We start from the raw sequence: 19,143 nt of genomic DNA on the forward strand, positions 1-19,143 counted from the left end.
TTGCGGGACTGCAACATTGCGGCGGACAGATCGGACCCCTGACTAACATTTTTGACACTTTTGGGAGTACCAGTGACATCACTACAGTAATCAGTGCTATAAATATGCACTGTTACTGTAAAAATGACACTGGCAGGGAAGGGGTTAACTTAGAAATTTAAGGGGTTAAGTGTGTCCCCAGGGGCGTGCTTCTAACTGTAGAGGGGCGTGGCTTTTGATGTAACTACAGAGACATACGATCCTACATAGCAGGATCGTATGATCTCTGCAGTTGCACCAGGGAGAATGACAGGCGGCTTTGTTTACATCAGCCGCCTGCCTTTCTCCCTCTCCAGCGGGAGATCGCGAGTGACCGGCGGACATGAGAGCCGCCAGTCACTCGCGCGGGGACCTCAGTGAACGAGCGGGGGCGGGACTGCGCCTCCAGCGGCGCGCGCTTGCCTCCTACAGGCTTCTGGGCGAGCGACGTAGTGCTACGTCACTTTGCCCAGGAGGGGCTGACTACCGCAGTAAATGTACTTGCGGCGGTCGGCAAGTGGTTAACTAAGACACCCTGGAAATTTATTAAAATAGCCAAAAGCATACTCGAGAGTAAAACACATGGTGAATACAACTGCAGTGACGAGGGTCATGCATCTCTGTAGTTGGAAAGCTGACGCATTTCGGGAGACACTCCCTTCCTTAGAGCTACTAGCTTTTGTTTGGGGAGTATGCTTTTGGCTATTTTAATAAATTTCCAAGGTGTCTTGGGTAATGCACGTTTGTGCCCCTTCTTTTTTTTTCTGCTTTTAGTTATATTAACATGCCCACAACAGGTAAAGTGAATGTTTAACCATCACTTATGTTATGTTTAAGTTTAGTAAGGTTTGCAGCCTGTTCCTTTCTATGTGCAGCGCAGGCACCTAATATTAGTTCAGGTGCTATCTAGTGATGAGCTGCTGAAATTTTAATACTGGTGTCTGGACATCCTCCTCTAAGCCAGACAGGTCAAACTGGTGTTTAGTGAGCTGTATGTTGCCCTGTCACCCATTCCATCTGGTCTCACCACCACTCCCAATCATATGCCCCCTTCATTTCTGGAAGGCTTTAGTTTTCTTTCTAATGGCTGAACAGAGCTTCATGCGTAAAGCACAGATTTGCATAAAAATAACAAAACTGAAGTGCATGCATATTGGCCAGAGCAATGTTCAATAATTAAATGTTACTGTAGCTTGTAGTATTCAACTGGACTTGTTCTATAATGTTGGGGCCCTTTCACACTGGTACGCTTAAAGTGGTAAGCTTTTTTCAAAAAGATTTCCTGACTCCCAGCATGCACCTGTGAAAAGCACATGTGACTCAAAAGCACCAAAAACGCAAATGTGGTGCACTGTTGATGCGTTCCTATTGGCGTAAAATGGAGGGTGCATTTTTGGTGTGCTTTTGAAAAGCACCTGGAAAATGCAGCATGCAGGGCTTTTCGAAAACACAGCGCGAACGCTGAGGATTTAAAGGGGAATCCTTTTCATGTGTGTTTGTTGTGCTGAAAAGGTAGGTTTTAGCACAGCAAAAGTGCACCAGCGTGAAAGGGGCCTTAAAGACATTTTGTCGCTTATCCAAGCCCCTACTTCCATTCTAATGATGGTCAGGAATGTACCCCAAAATTATATATCCTACAGACTGCTATAGATGCTAATGTTGAAGCTTGCCTTGCTTTGCCTCATTGCTGTTTTTTCCTTTCTTTTTCTCTTGCAGTGTGACTTGTTCATACAAGAGGGAGCACATTTAGGCAGAACTCCAGCTGAAGTAGTCTCTACTTGTGACATTACGTTTGCATGTGTGGCAGATCCTAAAGCAGCAAAAGATGTAAGTTTCATGTGGTTTTGCAGGCCTATACATATCATTATTTTTTTTTTTTTTGGTGACACTAAAGGTTCAGATTATTATTTTATTTTTTTATACAAGTGGCATACTTACCTGCTCTGTGCAATGAATTTTGCACAGAGCAGTCCTCCTCTTCCTCTCTTCTGGTCCCCCGTTGATGCTCCTGTCCCCACCCTCTGCTGAGTACTAGGGATCGACCGATTATCGGCAACATCGATATATCGGGGGCTGATATGCACTTTCCCCGATATATCTGAATCGGCCTTTGGATTTACCGATTATTTCAGAGAAAGAGCTTGTACCAAGATGATGCCTGCAGCTAGAGGCATCACCCCGGTACCGGTGTCCATAGCCGACGGTCAGCTGTCATTACAAGGAGTGGGAGGGGATGTCGCCGCCCCCCCCCCCCCCTTTCCGCCTTCCATGGCTCGCCCGGGTCTCCAGTCCCACCGGGAGACCCGGGCATCCTACCTCCGCCACTGCTGAAGAGAAGACCCGGTGTACTGTGTCTCCATGTAAAAAACCCGGAAGTGATGTCATGACATCACTTCCGGGTACTCGGCGCCAAATTAAAAAAACTGACAGCATTCAAAACAGCCAAACTTGGCGTTTTGAATGCTTTTCGGTGCTGGGGGGGGGGGGTCTTTTAGACCCCCAGATCCCTCCACAAGAGTACCTTTTTTAGAAAAAAAAAAAATAATTATATGTCCGAAAATATCGGCCGATACTGATATCCGATGACCAAAATATCGGTGTCTGCATTAAAAAAATGATATTGTTTGATCACAAACCATTAGGTCCCCCCCTGGAGAAAGCTGTTCCTATTGGCTGCCAAGCTGCCTCTGTGTGCCTATAAGGGCATATAGCTCGGCCCCGCCCCCTCCACACTGACTGTGATTCATTTAGAATGCATGAAGGTTAAATAATCTTCAGCCTTAAAAATGTGGAAGCACAATACACTAGAGCGCTAACTCTATGCCAATCCCGTAGTCATATGATGATGTTTAGCATGTAATTAATAAGTAACGAAAAAAGTCTATTTCCCGGACCTGTAGGAATAAATGTCAAATGGTGTGTCTGGCTGACACTATTGGTGCTTGCGAGGCTGCCTTTTACTGTGGGTTGGGAATCCTCAATCTGGAATACTGGGAGGGAAAGGGAGGTGCCAAGCAGGCATAGTGTAGCACAATTTATTAAAAATGAAGTCAATATAGACGACAATGGCTTCACAAACAAGTGGGGGTGGGGATATCAGTTCGTGGTGGATGGGATTGTCCAAGGAAGCCGTAAGGAGGAAGCCTGGTGAATCCGTCCAGGGGGAGCAGGTGTGGGATAGCTCTGTGTTCCTGTGATGGTCTGTTTGGTGTTTGGATGTCCGCCCAGGAAAAGTGTCTCCAGCCAGAGTGTGGAAAGAAGCTGCCAGCTGTGAGAGCCAATGGGAACGCATTTCAGAAGCAAGCCACCCCTCCATTAGCCTGTTTTCGGCTTGCTTTATTTCCACCCCGGACAGAGACCCCCAGCTCCTAGCTCATACTTGGACAATCCCATCCACTGAAAACTACCCTCTTCACCCCCTCCTGTTTTGGGAGTGCCATTGTCATCTATTTTGACTTTTATTTTTGATAAAGTGTGCTGCACTATGCCTGCTTGGTGCCTCTTTCGCAGCCTTAAAAATGTTTCGTTGCATGTGGAGTTTGTCATGTTACCCATTGACCTTTATGGGGACTTTTCAGTTATTAGCTTTGTTCCAACCTGCCTTAGGATGTTCCCTACTTTGCATAATGAATAAAATAATGCTGCAAGGTGAGGTTCTATTTGCATCACACTTTAACAAGACAAATGATTGTAGGGTAGTGTAGACATGAGTGAAGAGGTTTGTGTGTACAGGACAGCTAGTTCTAGTATTTAACACCTAATTTCGCTATAGGCCATCCGGGGGGTTTCATTATTCTGACTGGACGTTATGACATCATTCAGAACAAGCCACTCGTGTGCCGATCAGTGGTGCTGTGTTGCATCTCAGATCACAGTAAAGAGCCTAGTATGTCGGCTCTGTACCGTGTGATCAGCTGTACCATGCAATAGGCTGTGTCCAATCACAGCTGATCATAGTGTAAATAGGAAGTGACGGTTATCGGTATTACTCTACTCACGCTGACAGCGCACAAGGAGGGACCTGATGAGCGGCTCTCCTGACAGTTGGGGGGGACTGTGCCGATAATCGGTGTAGTCCCATCAGTGCTGCCTTTTTAGTGATACCGATCAGTGCAACCTCATCAGCGCACATCAGTGAAGGGGAAAAAAATTGCTTATTTACAAAATTTTCTGTCTTTTTTTTTTTTTTTTCATTTGTTTAGCAAAAAATTAAACTCGGTGATTAAATACCACAAAAAAGCTCCAGCTGTCTTAACCACTTGCCTACTGGGCACTTATACCCCCTTCCTGCCCCCCTTCCTGCCCAGGCTAATTTTCAGTTTTTAGCGCTCTCACACTTTGAATGACAGTTGCGCGGTCATGCTACACTGTACCCATATGAAATTTTTATCCTTTTTTTCACACAAATAGAGCTTTCTTTTGGTGGTATTTAATCACCTCTGGGTTTTTTATTTCTTACAAAAAAAAGACAGAAAATTTTGAAATAAAAAAAAAAAAAAAATTCTTATTTTCTGTGAGTAAATTTTAAAAATAAATACATTTTTCTCCTTCACTGATGTGCACTGATGAGGCGGCCCTGATAGGCGGCCCTGATAGGCGGCCCTGATAGGCGGCCCTGATGAGCACTCATAGGTGGCACTGCTTGGCACTGACGGGCACTGGGAGGCGGCACTGATGGGTGGCACTGATGGATACTGACAGGTGGCACTGATCAGCACTGATGGGCAGCACCATCAGTGCCCACACTCAGTGCCCATAGTGCTGCTAGTCAGTGCCCATCAGTGCCTAGATGAGCAGGCACTGATGGGCACTGACTGGCAGCACTATGGGCACTGATGGGGGGCACTGTGGGCAGTTATGGCATTTTTTCCCCCTCTTCTGTAATCAGGGCACTGGTGATCAGTGCCCTGGTTACATTCCTCTGTGTCCCCTTACCGGTGATCGACTCTTCTCTTCCTCACACTGCAGTCTCCGTGTGAGGAAGGAGAGCTGGTGATGAGAGATGATCTCATATGTTTACATATGAGATCATCTCTCATTGCACGGTCCGATCACGTGGTAAATGGCCGCTGTGATTGGCCATTTACCACGATCTGTGATTGGCTGTGTCCAAGGGACACGGCTGACACAGATTTTCCCCGATGCGGGAGTGCTCGGGGAGCCTGTCACTGGGAGGCTGTTTAAAGACCGCCTCCCGGAAATTAGAGCCCGCGCTGTAGCCGTCTTTCGGCTATAGCGCGGGCCGGAAGTAGTTAAAAAAAAAAAAAAAGTATAAAAATGTATACTTGTTGCAGGATCGTGCAGTTGTCATTCAAAGTGTGACAGCGCTAAAAGCTGAAAATTGGCACGAAGGGGGTGGAAGTGCCCAGTATGGAACTGGGTAAAGCTGAATTCAGGATACAAACTTTCATTCAAATATACTGTATTCCTCAATAACCACAAAGGTTATAAATTTTGTTTTCAGTCCACCAAATGCCTTTGCCAACCCAGTTATTACATTGTAAAAGTAGCAGTGACATCACTGTGCTATACATGGCAGTGACATCACTGTGCTATACATGGCCTGAGCAGAGAGCAGAGCTATAGGAGGGACCCAGCAGACCCCACCCACTACAGGCTGCCTATAGAAAACTACAGGGGGGGGGGTGCAGAGACCAGACCAGTCACCCTGCCCTAGGAGCAATACCAGCAGTGATTGGTCTTTATTACAGGAAGCTCCTACACAGAGAAGTCACACTGGATAACTGCACAGATCTGGAAGAAATACACAAAGCTCACCAAGATTCCACTACAATACCCATGCCTCTTGTAATTGTTAATTTTTGCTTTGCTCAAATAAAAAAAATAAAATCTTTGAGATAACAAATGGAAAAAAAAAATTGCTGTTGGTTTATTGGTCTTGCACATCTCTTTCCGTCATTGTATAAGCCTGATAATTGTAGATGCCTTATATCAGATGAACTAGGGTTCGGGTAAGAGTCACCATTTTATCAATCTATCATGACGTTAATGTTTGTTTCTCCCATCTGTCAGTTGGTGTTAGGACCCAGCGGGGTGCTGCAGGGCATCCGTCCAGGAAAATGTTACGTTGATATGTCCACTGTGGATCCAGAAACAGTCATTGAACTCGCCCAGGTAATAATTGTAGCAGAGCTAAGCTGACAATAGATTTCAAATTTTTTTTGGTGTCAGTTTGATCATTTTGGAAAGGGTTAATGACATCTGTGAAATGATTGCTGTCTGCCCCCAAAGAGAGCCATGGAGTGAAGGGAAATCTCTAGTGGGGACACATACATAGAGCAACAAAAGCAGAGTGGACAGGGCCTAAAGTACAACTAAAAGGAACATGATTTATTTATTTTTTTTTAAACTAGTGGTTGCAAACCCTCACATATACCCAGTAAATTGACTGGCCTGAGGTGATACACAGAGATGAAACCCATCATCCTACAGAAGTTGTTCCTGTTTTTTTTGCAGTCTTCTCTTCACAACCTCCATTCAAAGTGTAGAATTTATGCAGCTTGTCTGAGCTTCCAGAAAGCTGGGGGTGAGAAGCTGAAGTTATGCTCTGCAGATCTGTGAGGAAAAAAAACATAAAAAGGGCAAAATAGTGATTCCTTCCAAGGTTAAAGCATACAATATTCTCAGTATTAAAAATAGAAGTTCTTCCATGTATCAGATAAATATAGGCAAGTGTCCGTCCACTCAGGGCAAGCCTCTAGTTGGGAGCAGAAGCAGTCTCTAATACATGTAAGGAAGAAAGTGGACAGACGCCTTCTAAATGTAAACATTTGAGGTTCATTTAATGTAGCAATAAAATTCTTTCCTTCCTTCCTTCCTTCCTTCCTTCCTTCCTTCCTTCCTTCCTTCCTTTCTTTCTCCTTCCTTTCTTTCTCCTTCCTTTCTTTCTCCTTCCTTTCTTTCTCCTTCCTTTCTTTCTCCTTCCTTCCTTCCTTTCTTTCTTTCTCCTTCCTTTCTTTCTCCTTCCTTCCTTCCTTCCTTCCTTTCTCCTTTCTTTCTCCTTCCTTCCTTTCTTTCTCCTTCCTTCCTTTCTTTCTCCTTCCTTCCTTTCTTTCTCCTTCCTTCCTTTCTTTCTCCTTCCTTCCTTTCTTTCTCCTTCCTTCCTTTCTTTCTCCTTCCTTCCTTTCTTTCTCCTTCCTTCCTTTCTTTCTCCTTCCTTCCTTTCTTTCTCCTTCCTTCCTTTCTTTCTCCTTCCTTCCTTTCTTTCTCCTTCCTTCCTTTCTTTCTCCTTCCTTCCTTTCTTTCTCCTTCCTTCCTTTCTTTCTCCTTCCTTTCTTTCTTTCTCCTTCCTTTCTTTCTCCTTCCTTTCTTTCTTTCTCCTTCCTTTCTTTCTCCTTCCTTCCTTCCTTTCTTTCTCCTTCCTTCCTTTCTTTCTCCTTCCTTCCTTTCTTTCTCCTTCCTTCCTTTCTTTCTCCTTCCTTCCTTTCTTTCTCCTTCCTTCCTTTCTTTCTCCTTCCTTCCTTTCTTTCTCCTTCCTTCCTTTCTTTCTCCTTCCTTCCTTCCTTTCTCCTTCCTTCCTTTCTCCTTCTCTCCTTTCTTTCTCCTTCCTTTCTCCTTCTCTCCTTTCTTTCTCCTTCCTTTCTCCTTCTCTCCTTTCTTTCTCCTTCCTTTCTCCTTCTCTCCTTTCTTTCTCCTTCCTTTCTCCTTCTCTCCTTTCTCTCTCCTTCCTTTCTCCTTCTCTCCTTTCTCTCTCCTTCTCTCCTTCCTTTCTCCTTCCTTCCTTCTTTTATCTTTTCTTTTTTTTTTTCTTTCTTCCCAGAACAGAGCTGAGGTTGTCAATCACTGGCTGTGTGCTGGAGATCCCTTCCCTGTCACCTTTTTTTTTTCTTTTGGTGTCAGAAAAACTTGTCAGAAGTGATGCAGAAACCAAACATATGGGGAAGCAGACAAAAATGACACTTGGGGGTTGATTTACTAAAACCGGAGAGTGTAAAATCTGGTGCAGCTCTGCATAGAAACCAATCGGCTTCCAATTTTGTTTGTGTCAAAGCGTAATTGCTGAAATTTAGAAGCTGATTGGATCCCATGCAGAGCTCCACCAGATTCTGCACTGCATTTTTAGCAAATGATTTGAATCTTTGGATTGAGACAAGTACACACTATGAAGGGATATGCTTTGTTCTTACTTCATGTCTGAGGTTTACAACCACTTTAAGCCACATTAACCCCCATGTGTGTTCCACATAGAATTGTATGTTTCATTGATGATAATGATTTTTGTCTCAGTAAAAACCCTGAATTGCATGTCCTGAGCCTCCGCTAGAGGATTCCAGTACTGTTGCTGGGTAGAGTTTTGCAGAGCTAGCATATCATTCTAAACAGTGTTTTAGCAGCTGCACCTCCCATGAACTACATTTCCCATGATTCCACCCGACCCTGCTCAAAGGGGTGTGTTATGGGACTAGTCTGGGTTAACAAGTCATGTCATATGCAGATTACAATCGGCCTGTTTGCAGGTTTGTGGACAGGGAAAAGGTATGTCCTACATGTTGAATGATAAGTCAGGGCTTCTTAAGAAACCCTCCCCACCCTGACATCGCCTGGCTGTAGACTGATTGATTGGGAACGGCACGACTCAAAGGGTGAAAACTTGTATAGAGGGGAGCTGCATTGTAACCCTATAGGAAAGCCTTGTAATAAATGACCCTATTAGAGGAAGAAACTATAGGCCCTCGGCTCCCAGGTACACTGCTGACCCTGCTGCCTATGTTTAGTAAAACAGGCAGACATCTTGAACAGCTGACAGACCTTTATTCTGTAGTATATTTCAGTTTTTGACCATCATTGTATTTTAAATCCAAACTGTCAAGGGGAACTCAGTACAGGTATACCCCGTTTTAAGTACACTTACTTTACGTACACTCGCGAGTACGGACACAGCCTGGTCAGCTTGGCATGGCATTACTCCCAGTTTTTAACATTGGCGTCTATGGGAAATCTTGATCAGCTTGACATGGCACTACTCCCAAACCATAAGTGAAAAGGATACCAAACTTGGGGAGCAATGTGAGGGGACCCAGGACTACAACATATCCTATTTGTGGCCAGCCAGCTTGCATAGAAAATGAAAAAAGGTATTGCTTCACTTTAAGTACATTTTCGTTTTACATACATGCTCTGGTCCCATTGTGTACTTAAAAGCGCCTGTATTTATTTCAACATATTTTATTGAGATTTTAGTAAGCATACAATCCATATCAAATTGGAAGATTGAGCGATAACAATAAGGTTACGTAGTATTAACAAGTATACGGTTTTAATGATACAGTTACAAAGGTTAGTGAGTCATCCTTGGGTCGTAATTCAACCAAAATACCGTGCAAGACAACATAGTAACAGTTTAGTCGGGATGTATCCTGGTTTATATTAACAGCCCTTGGTTCTCGTGATATGCTGGAAGGGGTTTAGGGGACTTGTCTCCCCACCGGACACCCCAACGGGATCAAACTGTGTCCGGACGCGGAGGCTTCCCATATTCATTCCAATAGTGTAAGGTTCAGAAGAGGGGTGTACAACCTTTGCCTTGTGCGTTACAGTGATTTTGGGGGGTTTCTCCATCATATCTTTATGGGGACCCAAGAAGTAAAGGAGTGAGGTATGTATGGGTAGCGATTGAGAAAAGGAGAAAGAAGATAAAACAAGGGAAAAGGGGAGAGAGAGTATATGAATAAGATATCTGTAGAGTAGAAGTGGGGAGGGGGGGAAGAAAGAGAAAAAGGGAGGGCCTTCCCCTCTCCTCCGTCGATTCTGGAAATTAGGGGCTATGTTTAGTTAAAGCGGAGTTCCACCCAAAAGTGGAACTTACGCTTTAAATAGTGCTAACCCCCTGACATGCCACATTTGGCATGTCATTTTTTTGTGGGGGGGAGCGGGTACCTAGTTTTGACAGGTACCCGCTCCCACTTCCGCTCGGAGCACCGTGGCGCCCTGGGCGGAAGTCCTCCTCTCCCCCTCCCTCCCTGCAATCTTCTGGGACATGTCAGAGGTCCCAGAAGATTGCCGGCCAATCACGATGCATAGCGCAACTCGCGCATGCGCAGTGTGTACCCGGCTGTGAAGCCGCAAACTGTCACAGCCGGGTGCCCACATCAGTGATGCCGGTGCCGCAGAGCAGAGAGGGAGAAGACAGCGCATCACTGGACCATGGGACAGGTGAGTGTGCGGTTAGGCTGGAACTCCGCTTTAAGTCAAGTCATAAGCGAGTTATACTCATCTGCCGTGGTAAAATGTTGCCAGGTAGCCCAGGTAAAGTGAAATTTCTGGGGGGGTTTCCTTAGTCTGGTAGATACGTTCTTCCATGTCAGCGATTCTTTTAACCCTGTTGAGCCATTCTTTTATATTTGGGGGGGGGGGGGGGGGGAGAATCAGGAGATCTCCAATGGCAAGGGATGCACAGCTTAGCCACATTCACCATATGCATGACTAATGATCTGATATATGGTTGTCGGGGACCTCCGTATTTAAACTAAATAAAAAATAAAAAAACGTCCTAACTTTTCCCAAAGTGTAAAACTAAGATTTAGCTGGAAACACTTTGACATTTTTAGTAGGACTTTGTGTGCCCTCCTGGCAGCATTCAATCATTTCCTGGGGTTTATTTTGTTGGCTTTTTAATAGGTTTTCTGTTTCCAATCAGCAGATGGTACACACCAATAACTTCCTCTGTCATCATTCCACATTCAGGTTATCGTGTCTCGAGGTGGTCGTTTCCTAGAGGCTCCAGTGTCCGGTAACCAGCAGTTATCCAATGATGGGATGTTGATGATCTTAGCAGCAGGCGATCAGGGTGTATATGAAGACTGCAGCAGCTGCTTCCAGGCCATGGGCAAAACCTCCTTCTTTCTCGGTAAAGACTAAAATAGCGGTTTACACATTTAAAGAGTTAACCATCGAAATGTGACATTCTAGTTTTTGATGGTGTCTGGTCGATATTTCTTTGAGTTGGGTGGATGGTTGGCTATGGCAGAAAGAATGGAATCCCACTGTAATGGCCACAGGAGATGTGTCGCCATGCACCTGCACCTATTCTTGATATCGGTTTGAGGAGATAACTCTGTTTCTCTGATTATACAACTCCATATGGTAATAATACTAATATAGTAATTGTGGAAGCCTATGGACTTTTTGTTTATGCTTCTTAAAGTCTTACTCCGGGCTTAATTTCCCCAGGAGCAATAAGCAATCAGTTAGCTTTTGCTACAATACTTTACTCCTCTGTCTGCATTTCCTTTCTTCACCACAGGAGGTTCCCAGTCTTTTTTGGTTTAAATGACTTGGGAAATACTGTTAACTACAGGGTGTCGTAGACCCGCCCCCTTTTATCACAACATTTTGCACTAATAGTACAGTGATGCTGAGAACCAGAGGTCGATAGAGCAAAGTTATCATACTTGCCTGTGACAGGCCTGATGTCTTGTGGAAAAAAGTTTTAAAAAAGAAAAATGAAATGAGTGTCAGAGGGGGAGCAGTGCTAAAGCCCAACTCTTCATTTTTGATAGAACAGGTAACATTTAAATCATTTCTGGGATTTTAAATATCTGTGTACTTGCTTGATAAAATATTTCCCTTCTGTTCTGTTTTGACGGACAACTGTCACCTGGACAAGGAAGTAAGGGGACGCAGAGAGCAACACAATCCTAAACAAATGAGGCGTTGAATTCAGGTTCAGCAGGTCAATCCATTTGAGACAGGGCATGGTGGCTCTGGTGGGACGACATCATCAAAAACAGGGCATGCCTTAAGGGGTACTGGGGGGTGTCAGCACAAGTCTCATTACTGGAGGAAAGCAGGCTGAGTGCTCAGCACAGCTAGAGAAGTGACCATGCTGTGCTCCCATGCTTAGTGTGATTAGTTTTTAATAGGAAAGCAAAGGGACTGGCAGGAAACCCAGGGATTTCACATGAAGGAAACAACACAAAGAGAAAAGTATACTTTTTTATACAAGTACATTGTACAGCAGGCACAGATCAGTAATCCAATGCATTTTGAGGGCTCAAAGATCTTGCGCTTAGGGCTATAAAAATAGACCTAAAAACGGTTGTAATTTTATGATTTTCTATATTGGTTTATACTTTACATTGGGTTATATTAACCGGTTGCCGACTGCCGCACGACGATATACGTCGGCGGTCAGCCCCGGCCAGGCAAAGTGACGTATATATACGTCACTAGCCTGTCACTTGCTAGGGAGCCAATAGCGGGCGAGCGCGCGCCCGCGGAGGCGCACTCCCGCTCCGGCTCGTTCCCCAGCAAGTCCGTGCGTGTGACCGGCGGACCCGATGTCTGCCGGTCACTCGCCGATCGTCGCTGCAGAGGGCGAAAGTCAGGCTGCTGATGTAAACGAGCCCACCTGTCATTCTCCCCTGTGTAGAAACAGTGATCATACGGTTCTACTATGTAGGACCGTTGATCACTGTTCCTACACTTCAAGCCACAGCCAATCACAGTAAGAATCACGCCCCTAGGGACACACATAACCCCTCCCCCTCAAAGTTAACCCCTTCACTACCAGTGTCATTTTGCATTAACAGTGCATATGTATAGCACTGATTACTGCAGTAATGTCACTGGTAACCCCAAAAGTGTCAAAAATGTCAGTCAAGGGTCCGATCTGTCCGCCGCAATGTCGCAGTCCCGCAAAAAAAATCGCAGATCACCGCCATTACGCGTTAAAAAAAAAAACCACCAAAAATGACAAATCTTTCCCTTAGTAAACGCAACAACTTTTGCGCAAACCAATCAAAATACGCTTTTTGCAATTTTTTTTTTTTTTTACCAAACATATGTAGCAGAAAGCAAATTGGCCAAAAATGTTAAATTTTGATTTTTACAATTTTTTGGGGGGGAATTTCATAGAAAAAAATGTGAAAAATATTGTTGTTTTTGCAAAATTTACGCTATTTTTTTGGTTATAGCGCAAAAAGTAAAAATCGCACAGGTGATCAAATACCACCAAAAGAAAGCTCGGTTTGTGAGAAAAAAAGGACGTCAAATTCGTTTAGGTACAGCGTCGCACGACCGCGCAATTGTCTGTTAAAGTCACGCAGTAAAAAATCGCAAAAAAAAAACCCTGGTCAGGAAGGGGGTAAAATCTTCTGGAGCTTAAGTGGTTAAAGAAAATGTCAAACCAAAATTTCATTTTTCTTAGTTTTTTTGTTTTGGATTAATACTTTGGACTCCTAGACCATCTAGCCTTTGAACTAGAAAATTCTGACAGATTCTACACCTTCGTTACACTACTAGATAATGTATTTCCATTAGTGTCCCCCCTTCCTGTTTTTCCAGCAACCATCAAACAGCCAAGGAATGAGAAGTCCTCTCTAAAATAGGGAAATAATAATCCATATTCCCATTGCACATGTTCCTGGGGAAAGCTCTAGGATACTGGGTGCTGTAGCAACCACCAGCTAGAGACTGCATCATGAAAGCCACAACAAATATATTTGCCAGCACACCACAGGTCTTGAATCCAAATGTTTTTTTAACCACTTCAGACCCGGAAGGTTTTATCCCCCCTCCTGACCAGGCCATATTTTGCGATTCGCGATTGCGCGCGTGCTGCCAAAACCACATGCACTCCGGTCACGTAGTACTTTGTGACTGGACGCAGCCAAACCGCCCTGCCGCAGTAATATTACGGTAGGCAGTTGGCAAGTGGTTAAATAAAGCATGATGACATCACAAGCAAAAGAATGCAACGTTTCAAGCCCCGTACACACGCAACGATTATCGGCCGACCGATCGTCCGACTTATGTCCAGAGTAGTGTTTTGTTGGTTGGAATGTGCCTAGACTGCACACAAATTTTCTCGCCCGACAAAAATCTGCTTCAGAAGTGATGTCATGTGTTGCTTTGCTTTCTTTGTGTTCTTTCTTCTCTGAGCATGCCCAGACTTGCTCATAAGATTTATCCCTGTCGAAATCTGTACTGACTGCACGAAAATCGGCCGTGTTTTGACGGCGGACATAAATTTTTATAGTCTGCACACCAGATTTTTTTCGGCCGAAAAGTCGGAGTCGGTTGTTGGAAGCATCATACTAACAAGATGAAAATCGGCAGATCGGACGTTGGCTGAAAATTGCCTGCCAATTTTCAATGCGTGTGTACTGGGCTTCAGAGTCACACGGGACCCCTTCATCGGCTATGTGCGTGTGACACTCACATCAATAAATATAAAAATAATATTTATGCGCTGTTATATGGAAGTCAGTTCATAAAACTGCAATGTGTATGCTGATAAAGTCCATATAGTTCTTTATGAGGGAGGAGTCCACAATGCAGAGCTGCCCTTCAGGAGGAGGGGGGGGGGGGGCGGGAGAAGCTGCTTCCCCGAACATGCAAAAAAAACTAATCAAAAAGCGCCTCTGAGTGTGGACTGTACATAGTCTACATTTATTGTTATAAATTTCTAACAATGAGGTTCGTAAGCAGAAGCATATGGGATGTTGTGCCCAATGAAGGTGTCTGTAAACCAGCGAGAGGTTGGGGTTTCTGGCCGGATTCAGTGGGACACGGGGAGAGACGTGACACGGCATCAACACGGGCAGCAGTGCCCCCACTCCTACAGACGTCCCCATTGGGCACAACATCCCATATGCTTCTGATTATGAACCTTAACCACTTTACCACCGGAGGATTTTGCTGTCTTGCGTCCGGGCCACTTTTTGCGATTCGGCACTGTGCGACTTTAACTGACAATTACGCGGTCGTGCAACGCCGTACCCAAACTAAATTTACGTCCTTTTTTCCCACAAATAGAGCTTTCTTTTGGTGGTATTTGATCACCTGTGCGATTTTTACTTTTTCGCTATAAACAAAAAAAGTGCTACAATTTTGAAAAAATAACAATATTTTTCACATTTTTTTAATATGAAATTCCCCCCCAAAAAAAATGTAAAAATCTAAATTTTTTATCATTTTAGGCCAATTTGTTTTCTGCTACATATTTTTGGTAAAAAAAATCGCAATAAGCGTATTTTGATTGGTTTGCGCAAAAGTTATTGCGTTTACTAACTAAGGGAAAGATTTGTCGTTTTTTTGGTGTTTTTTTTTTTTTTTTTTTGCGGGACTGCGACATTGCGGCGGACAGATCGGACCCTTGACTGACATTTTTGACACTTTTGGGGGTACCAGTGACATTACTACAGTAATCAGTGCTATAAATATGCACTGTTACTATAAAAATGACACTGGCAGGGAAGGGGTTAATTTTTATTGGTGATCAAGGGGTTAATGTATGCCTGGTGCTTACTAACGTGTGTGGGGGGAGGGGACTGAGTGACACAGGGACAGATCCAGGGTTCAGCTATGCTGAACCCTGCAATCTGTCACTGTTTGTCACTTAGGAGATCCGCCCGCTTTTGTTTACACAAGCGGGCGGATCTCCACACTCGATTCCCCGACGATCGGGGAAGAGCGGTGGTGATCACCGCCGCTCCTCCCCTGGCCGACTCCTGCTGTGACTGAATACAGCGGGAGCGAGCCGAGAGAGGGGAATGTCTGGCGACGTAGGTCTACGTCGCCAGACGTTATCGAGCCACTTTGCCGCAGTAGAGCTCTAGTGAGCAGCGGATAAGTGGTTAATGTGAGTCTACATTTATTATAATACATTTCTATATGTGATGCTCACATTCCTGACGAAGGGGTCCCTGCGTGACTCCAAAATGTTGCATTTTCTTGCTTGTGATGTTGTCATGCTTTCCTTAAAAAAAATTTGGATTCAAGGTCCGTGGTGTGCTGGCAAATATATTCGTTCTAAAATAAGGAAAGAGAGAAATAAAAATGGAAGGAGTTCAAACCCTTCTTTGCACTTTCTAAGGCTAAATAAAACTTAAAGCCGCATGGTTTGCAAGTGGTTTTTGCTGCAGAATCATGCTTATTTTTTTTTTTTTTTTCTGTTTTATGAACATTTATATTAGACTGTCATAGCCAAGTGTTTTCCTTCAACCTCTAAAACCGCAGCATTCTGCCTTTAATGACCCTCTAAGCACTCTTGTCATGTCTCTCTCATAGGGGAAGCAGGTAATGCAGCCAGGATGATGCTGATCCTAAACATGATCCAGGGCAGCTTTATGGCCACGATAGCGGAAGGAATGACGTTGGCTCAGGTGACCGGTCAATCTCAACAGACTCTGCTGGACATCCTGAATCAGGGGCAGCTCGCCAATATTTTCGTGGACCAAAAGTGCCAAAGTAAGGACCTCCCTCCTGCTCAATTTTCCTTCTGTGTTGGTTTGCTTTTGGACTGCGTTTTTGAAGCTGCTTCATATGGCTGGTTGCAGTATCTCTGATCTCTGCTTTTCTTCTTTGCCCACCCAGATATCCTACAGGGGAATTTCAAACCAGACTTTTATCTGAAATACATCCAGAAAGACCTGAGGCTAGCCATTGCCCTTGGAGACTCTGTGAACCACCCAACTCCTATGGCCGCTGCAGCCAATGAGGTACATTTCTGCTTGTGATTGTGGTTTGCTCTATTGTATTTATTTTATTCTGACTTCAAGGAGGCCCCTGCAAAGTGCCCTTCATTAAATTTTTTTCTACAGAAAAGTCCCAGGATTGGAGTACTTATTTAATGTGGGCGGCTCTCCTTGACATGGGGCATAAGCACTACCCATTTTCTGACTCCATTTCAAATGCTTTGAGACCTGATTTATGCAATTGGGCTGCCCTGCTGACTAAAGCATAGTGGGTGGCTGTGTTTATTTTAGGGTGGCAGGGCTTAAAGGATACATTCACCTTTTTTATATGTAAAAAAAAAAAAAAAACTAAATGCACATTTTTTGCAGGTAAAAAAAAATGTGCGTTTTTTATTTTTGTTGCAGGAGCCTCGAAAGCATTGCACAAGTGATCAGCGGATCGCTGATGCCATGCAGGTCTCCTGCACTCTGTGTATCCGCTTATTCGTACATCCCATACGATTAAGCCAATATTCCGTGACAGGAAGACTCTTAAACCCAGTAGCAAGTCTGCAACGTACATGTATATTGCCAGGCCTGCACCTGCTGCCTGCTCGCAGAATATTTACTGTAAGCGGGCAGCAGGAGGTTAAGTATGTGAAGACCCTATTAATTTGGGGTGTGGGAGCAGTAGATTCTTTCTTACTCTTCTGCTTTACACCAAAAGAGAGACGTGGCACAGCAGCAGTGCCCCCACTCCTACAGACGTCCCCATTGGACACAACATCCCATATGCTTCTGCTTATGAACCTTAATGTGAGTCTACATTTATTGTAATAAATTTCTATATGTGATGCTCAAATTACTGATGAAGGGGTCCCTGCATGACTCCAAAATGTTGCATTTTCTTGCTTGTGATGTCATGCTTTCGTTTTAAAAAAAATTTGGATTCAAGATCCGTGGTGTGCTGGCAAATATATTTGTTCTAAAATGAGGAAAGAAAGAAATAAAAATGGAAGGAGTTCTAAAAGTTTGCTTCTAACAAATGGTTATCGAAGCATCTTGCTCATTGTCACACTCTGTCTTTCAGGTCTACAAACGAGCGAAAGCATTGGACCAATCTGACAACGACATGTCCGCCGTGTACAGGGCCTACATCCACTAGTCTCACTGTTTTCATCATTAAGGATTTAATTATTATTTCAATACCTTGTTTTAACAAACCATCAGTCCATTTCTGTCTTTGACTCCTTCACCAGACATTGTCCTTTGCTCTCTCTCCACCTTCCAACCACCGGCACCACAATCCTGTTCTTGTGACTTGTCAACACGTCTGCTCCTTTCCAGGCTGTACTGCCAGAGGAAAGGCGGGCGCCAGGTCTTTTCCAGCGTTGCACTAAAGGAGACAGTTTATAAGAGAGCTTTGGATAGCGACGTGTCCATGACTAGGACCTTCTGATGTGCAGATTTCCCTGTTGGCCTAAACCTCAGTTGCTTGCCAGCCTTGGCGTTCCTCCGCTTTACTGCTTAAGGACATATGGACGTTGACTTCTAGACACCAGCAAGAAGGCGTGTCCTGCAGATGACTACTTTCTCTGAAGATTCTTTGTAGTTGTACAGTGCACAAGATTTTTTTTTTTATTGAATACTCTTTGCATCTCCCTCCCCTCAATCCCTGTAAGGGGTTTAATGGTTGGGCCTTTTCTCTGGTCACCTGTGTTCACCTTGAAGCTTGAGTCAGCCATTCCATAGTAGTTACAGAATGATTTGCTTGCACTATGAAATTTAGTGAAATGCCATCTGTTCAAACAGGTTCTCCATTTAAACCTTTTCTATCGGCTTCCCACTGGCCCTTTAAGAGTTGTAAACGCCCTGAGCAGTCATGTGATCAATGCGATTAGTTGTCACAGTAATCACTTGATCTGGAGCACATCTTACTGACTCCCAATTGTTGCTATGTGACTAAAGGCTGTCTGTGACTGTGCTGTCCCAGTGCCAGGAATGTGCGATTGAGCGTGCTCCTGCACAAATCGGCAATGATGGCTGTATGCATAGATCTCCATCATGGCTGATGGCCCACCTCCTTGCTTGCCATATATATGTGTACAGCCAATGAGCTAAGGCTTCATTTACACTGGCTGCTCCTTAACTCACTTTTAGAAGCTTTTGGCAATTTTTGTTTTTTATTGCCAAAGCCCCTAAACATGACTCAATAAAAGCCTATGTATCCATGTACATATATGCTTTTAGCAGAGTTTAGGAGGTGCCTGCATGTAGGGGAGGTTAAACCGCGGCAAAAACTCATGTAAACCGCAGGTACCGGTTTACGTGCGTTTTTGCAGTGCTTATCCGCGGCTGGCGTCCAGGGGAGGTTGGTGTACATGAAGCCTTAATGTAATTTATTGTATTCAGACAAGTAAAAACTGGACACATATGGTTATAGAAGCTCTCCAATTACCTTAAATATATTTTAAGAAAGCATGTGCAAAGAAAAGCTGGCATCTTACTGGTTGACCCTCCAGAGCATACTGGTTTTGCAAATACATAATTTCTAAGGTAAACAGATGGATTATATGACTCTACCCATCACATATTGCAGTTGCAGGGTCTCGGTCATCTATTGAAAGACCTTTTTTGCCTTGTGGTGTACGCTTGAGTCGTGGCTTTCTGAAAATTGTTATTTGCGTTGTCACTCTTGGCTGCTCCA

General features: G+C 44.2%; 1 protein-coding gene across 5 annotated transcripts in view; it reads left to right on the forward strand.

The window, feature by feature from the left end:
• The window catches only part of GLYR1 (glyoxylate reductase 1 homolog), a 94,654-nt gene extending 76,317 nt beyond the window's left edge, over positions 1-18,337 (forward strand). For all 5 annotated transcript variants that reach the window (XM_082261827.1, XM_082261828.1, XM_082261829.1 and 2 more), the window contains 6 exons: positions 1,735-1,845; positions 6,052-6,153; positions 10,723-10,885; positions 16,051-16,230; positions 16,357-16,481; positions 17,527-18,337. In XM_082261827.1, coding sequence (XP_082117953.1) covers positions 1,735-1,845; positions 6,052-6,153; positions 10,723-10,885; positions 16,051-16,230; positions 16,357-16,481; positions 17,527-17,601 — 756 coding nt within the window. In that variant the 3' untranslated portion in view covers positions 17,602-18,337. The remainder of the gene's footprint in view (positions 1-1,734; positions 1,846-6,051; positions 6,154-10,722; positions 10,886-16,050; positions 16,231-16,356; positions 16,482-17,526) is intronic.
• Positions 18,338-19,143: the final 806 nt, after the last annotated feature.

The sequence above is a fragment of the Pelophylax lessonae genome, assembly GCF_965119305.1.
Source record: "Pelophylax lessonae genome assembly, chromosome: 6".
In the NCBI taxonomy this organism is placed as follows: Eukaryota; Metazoa; Chordata; class Amphibia; order Anura; family Ranidae; genus Pelophylax; species Pelophylax lessonae.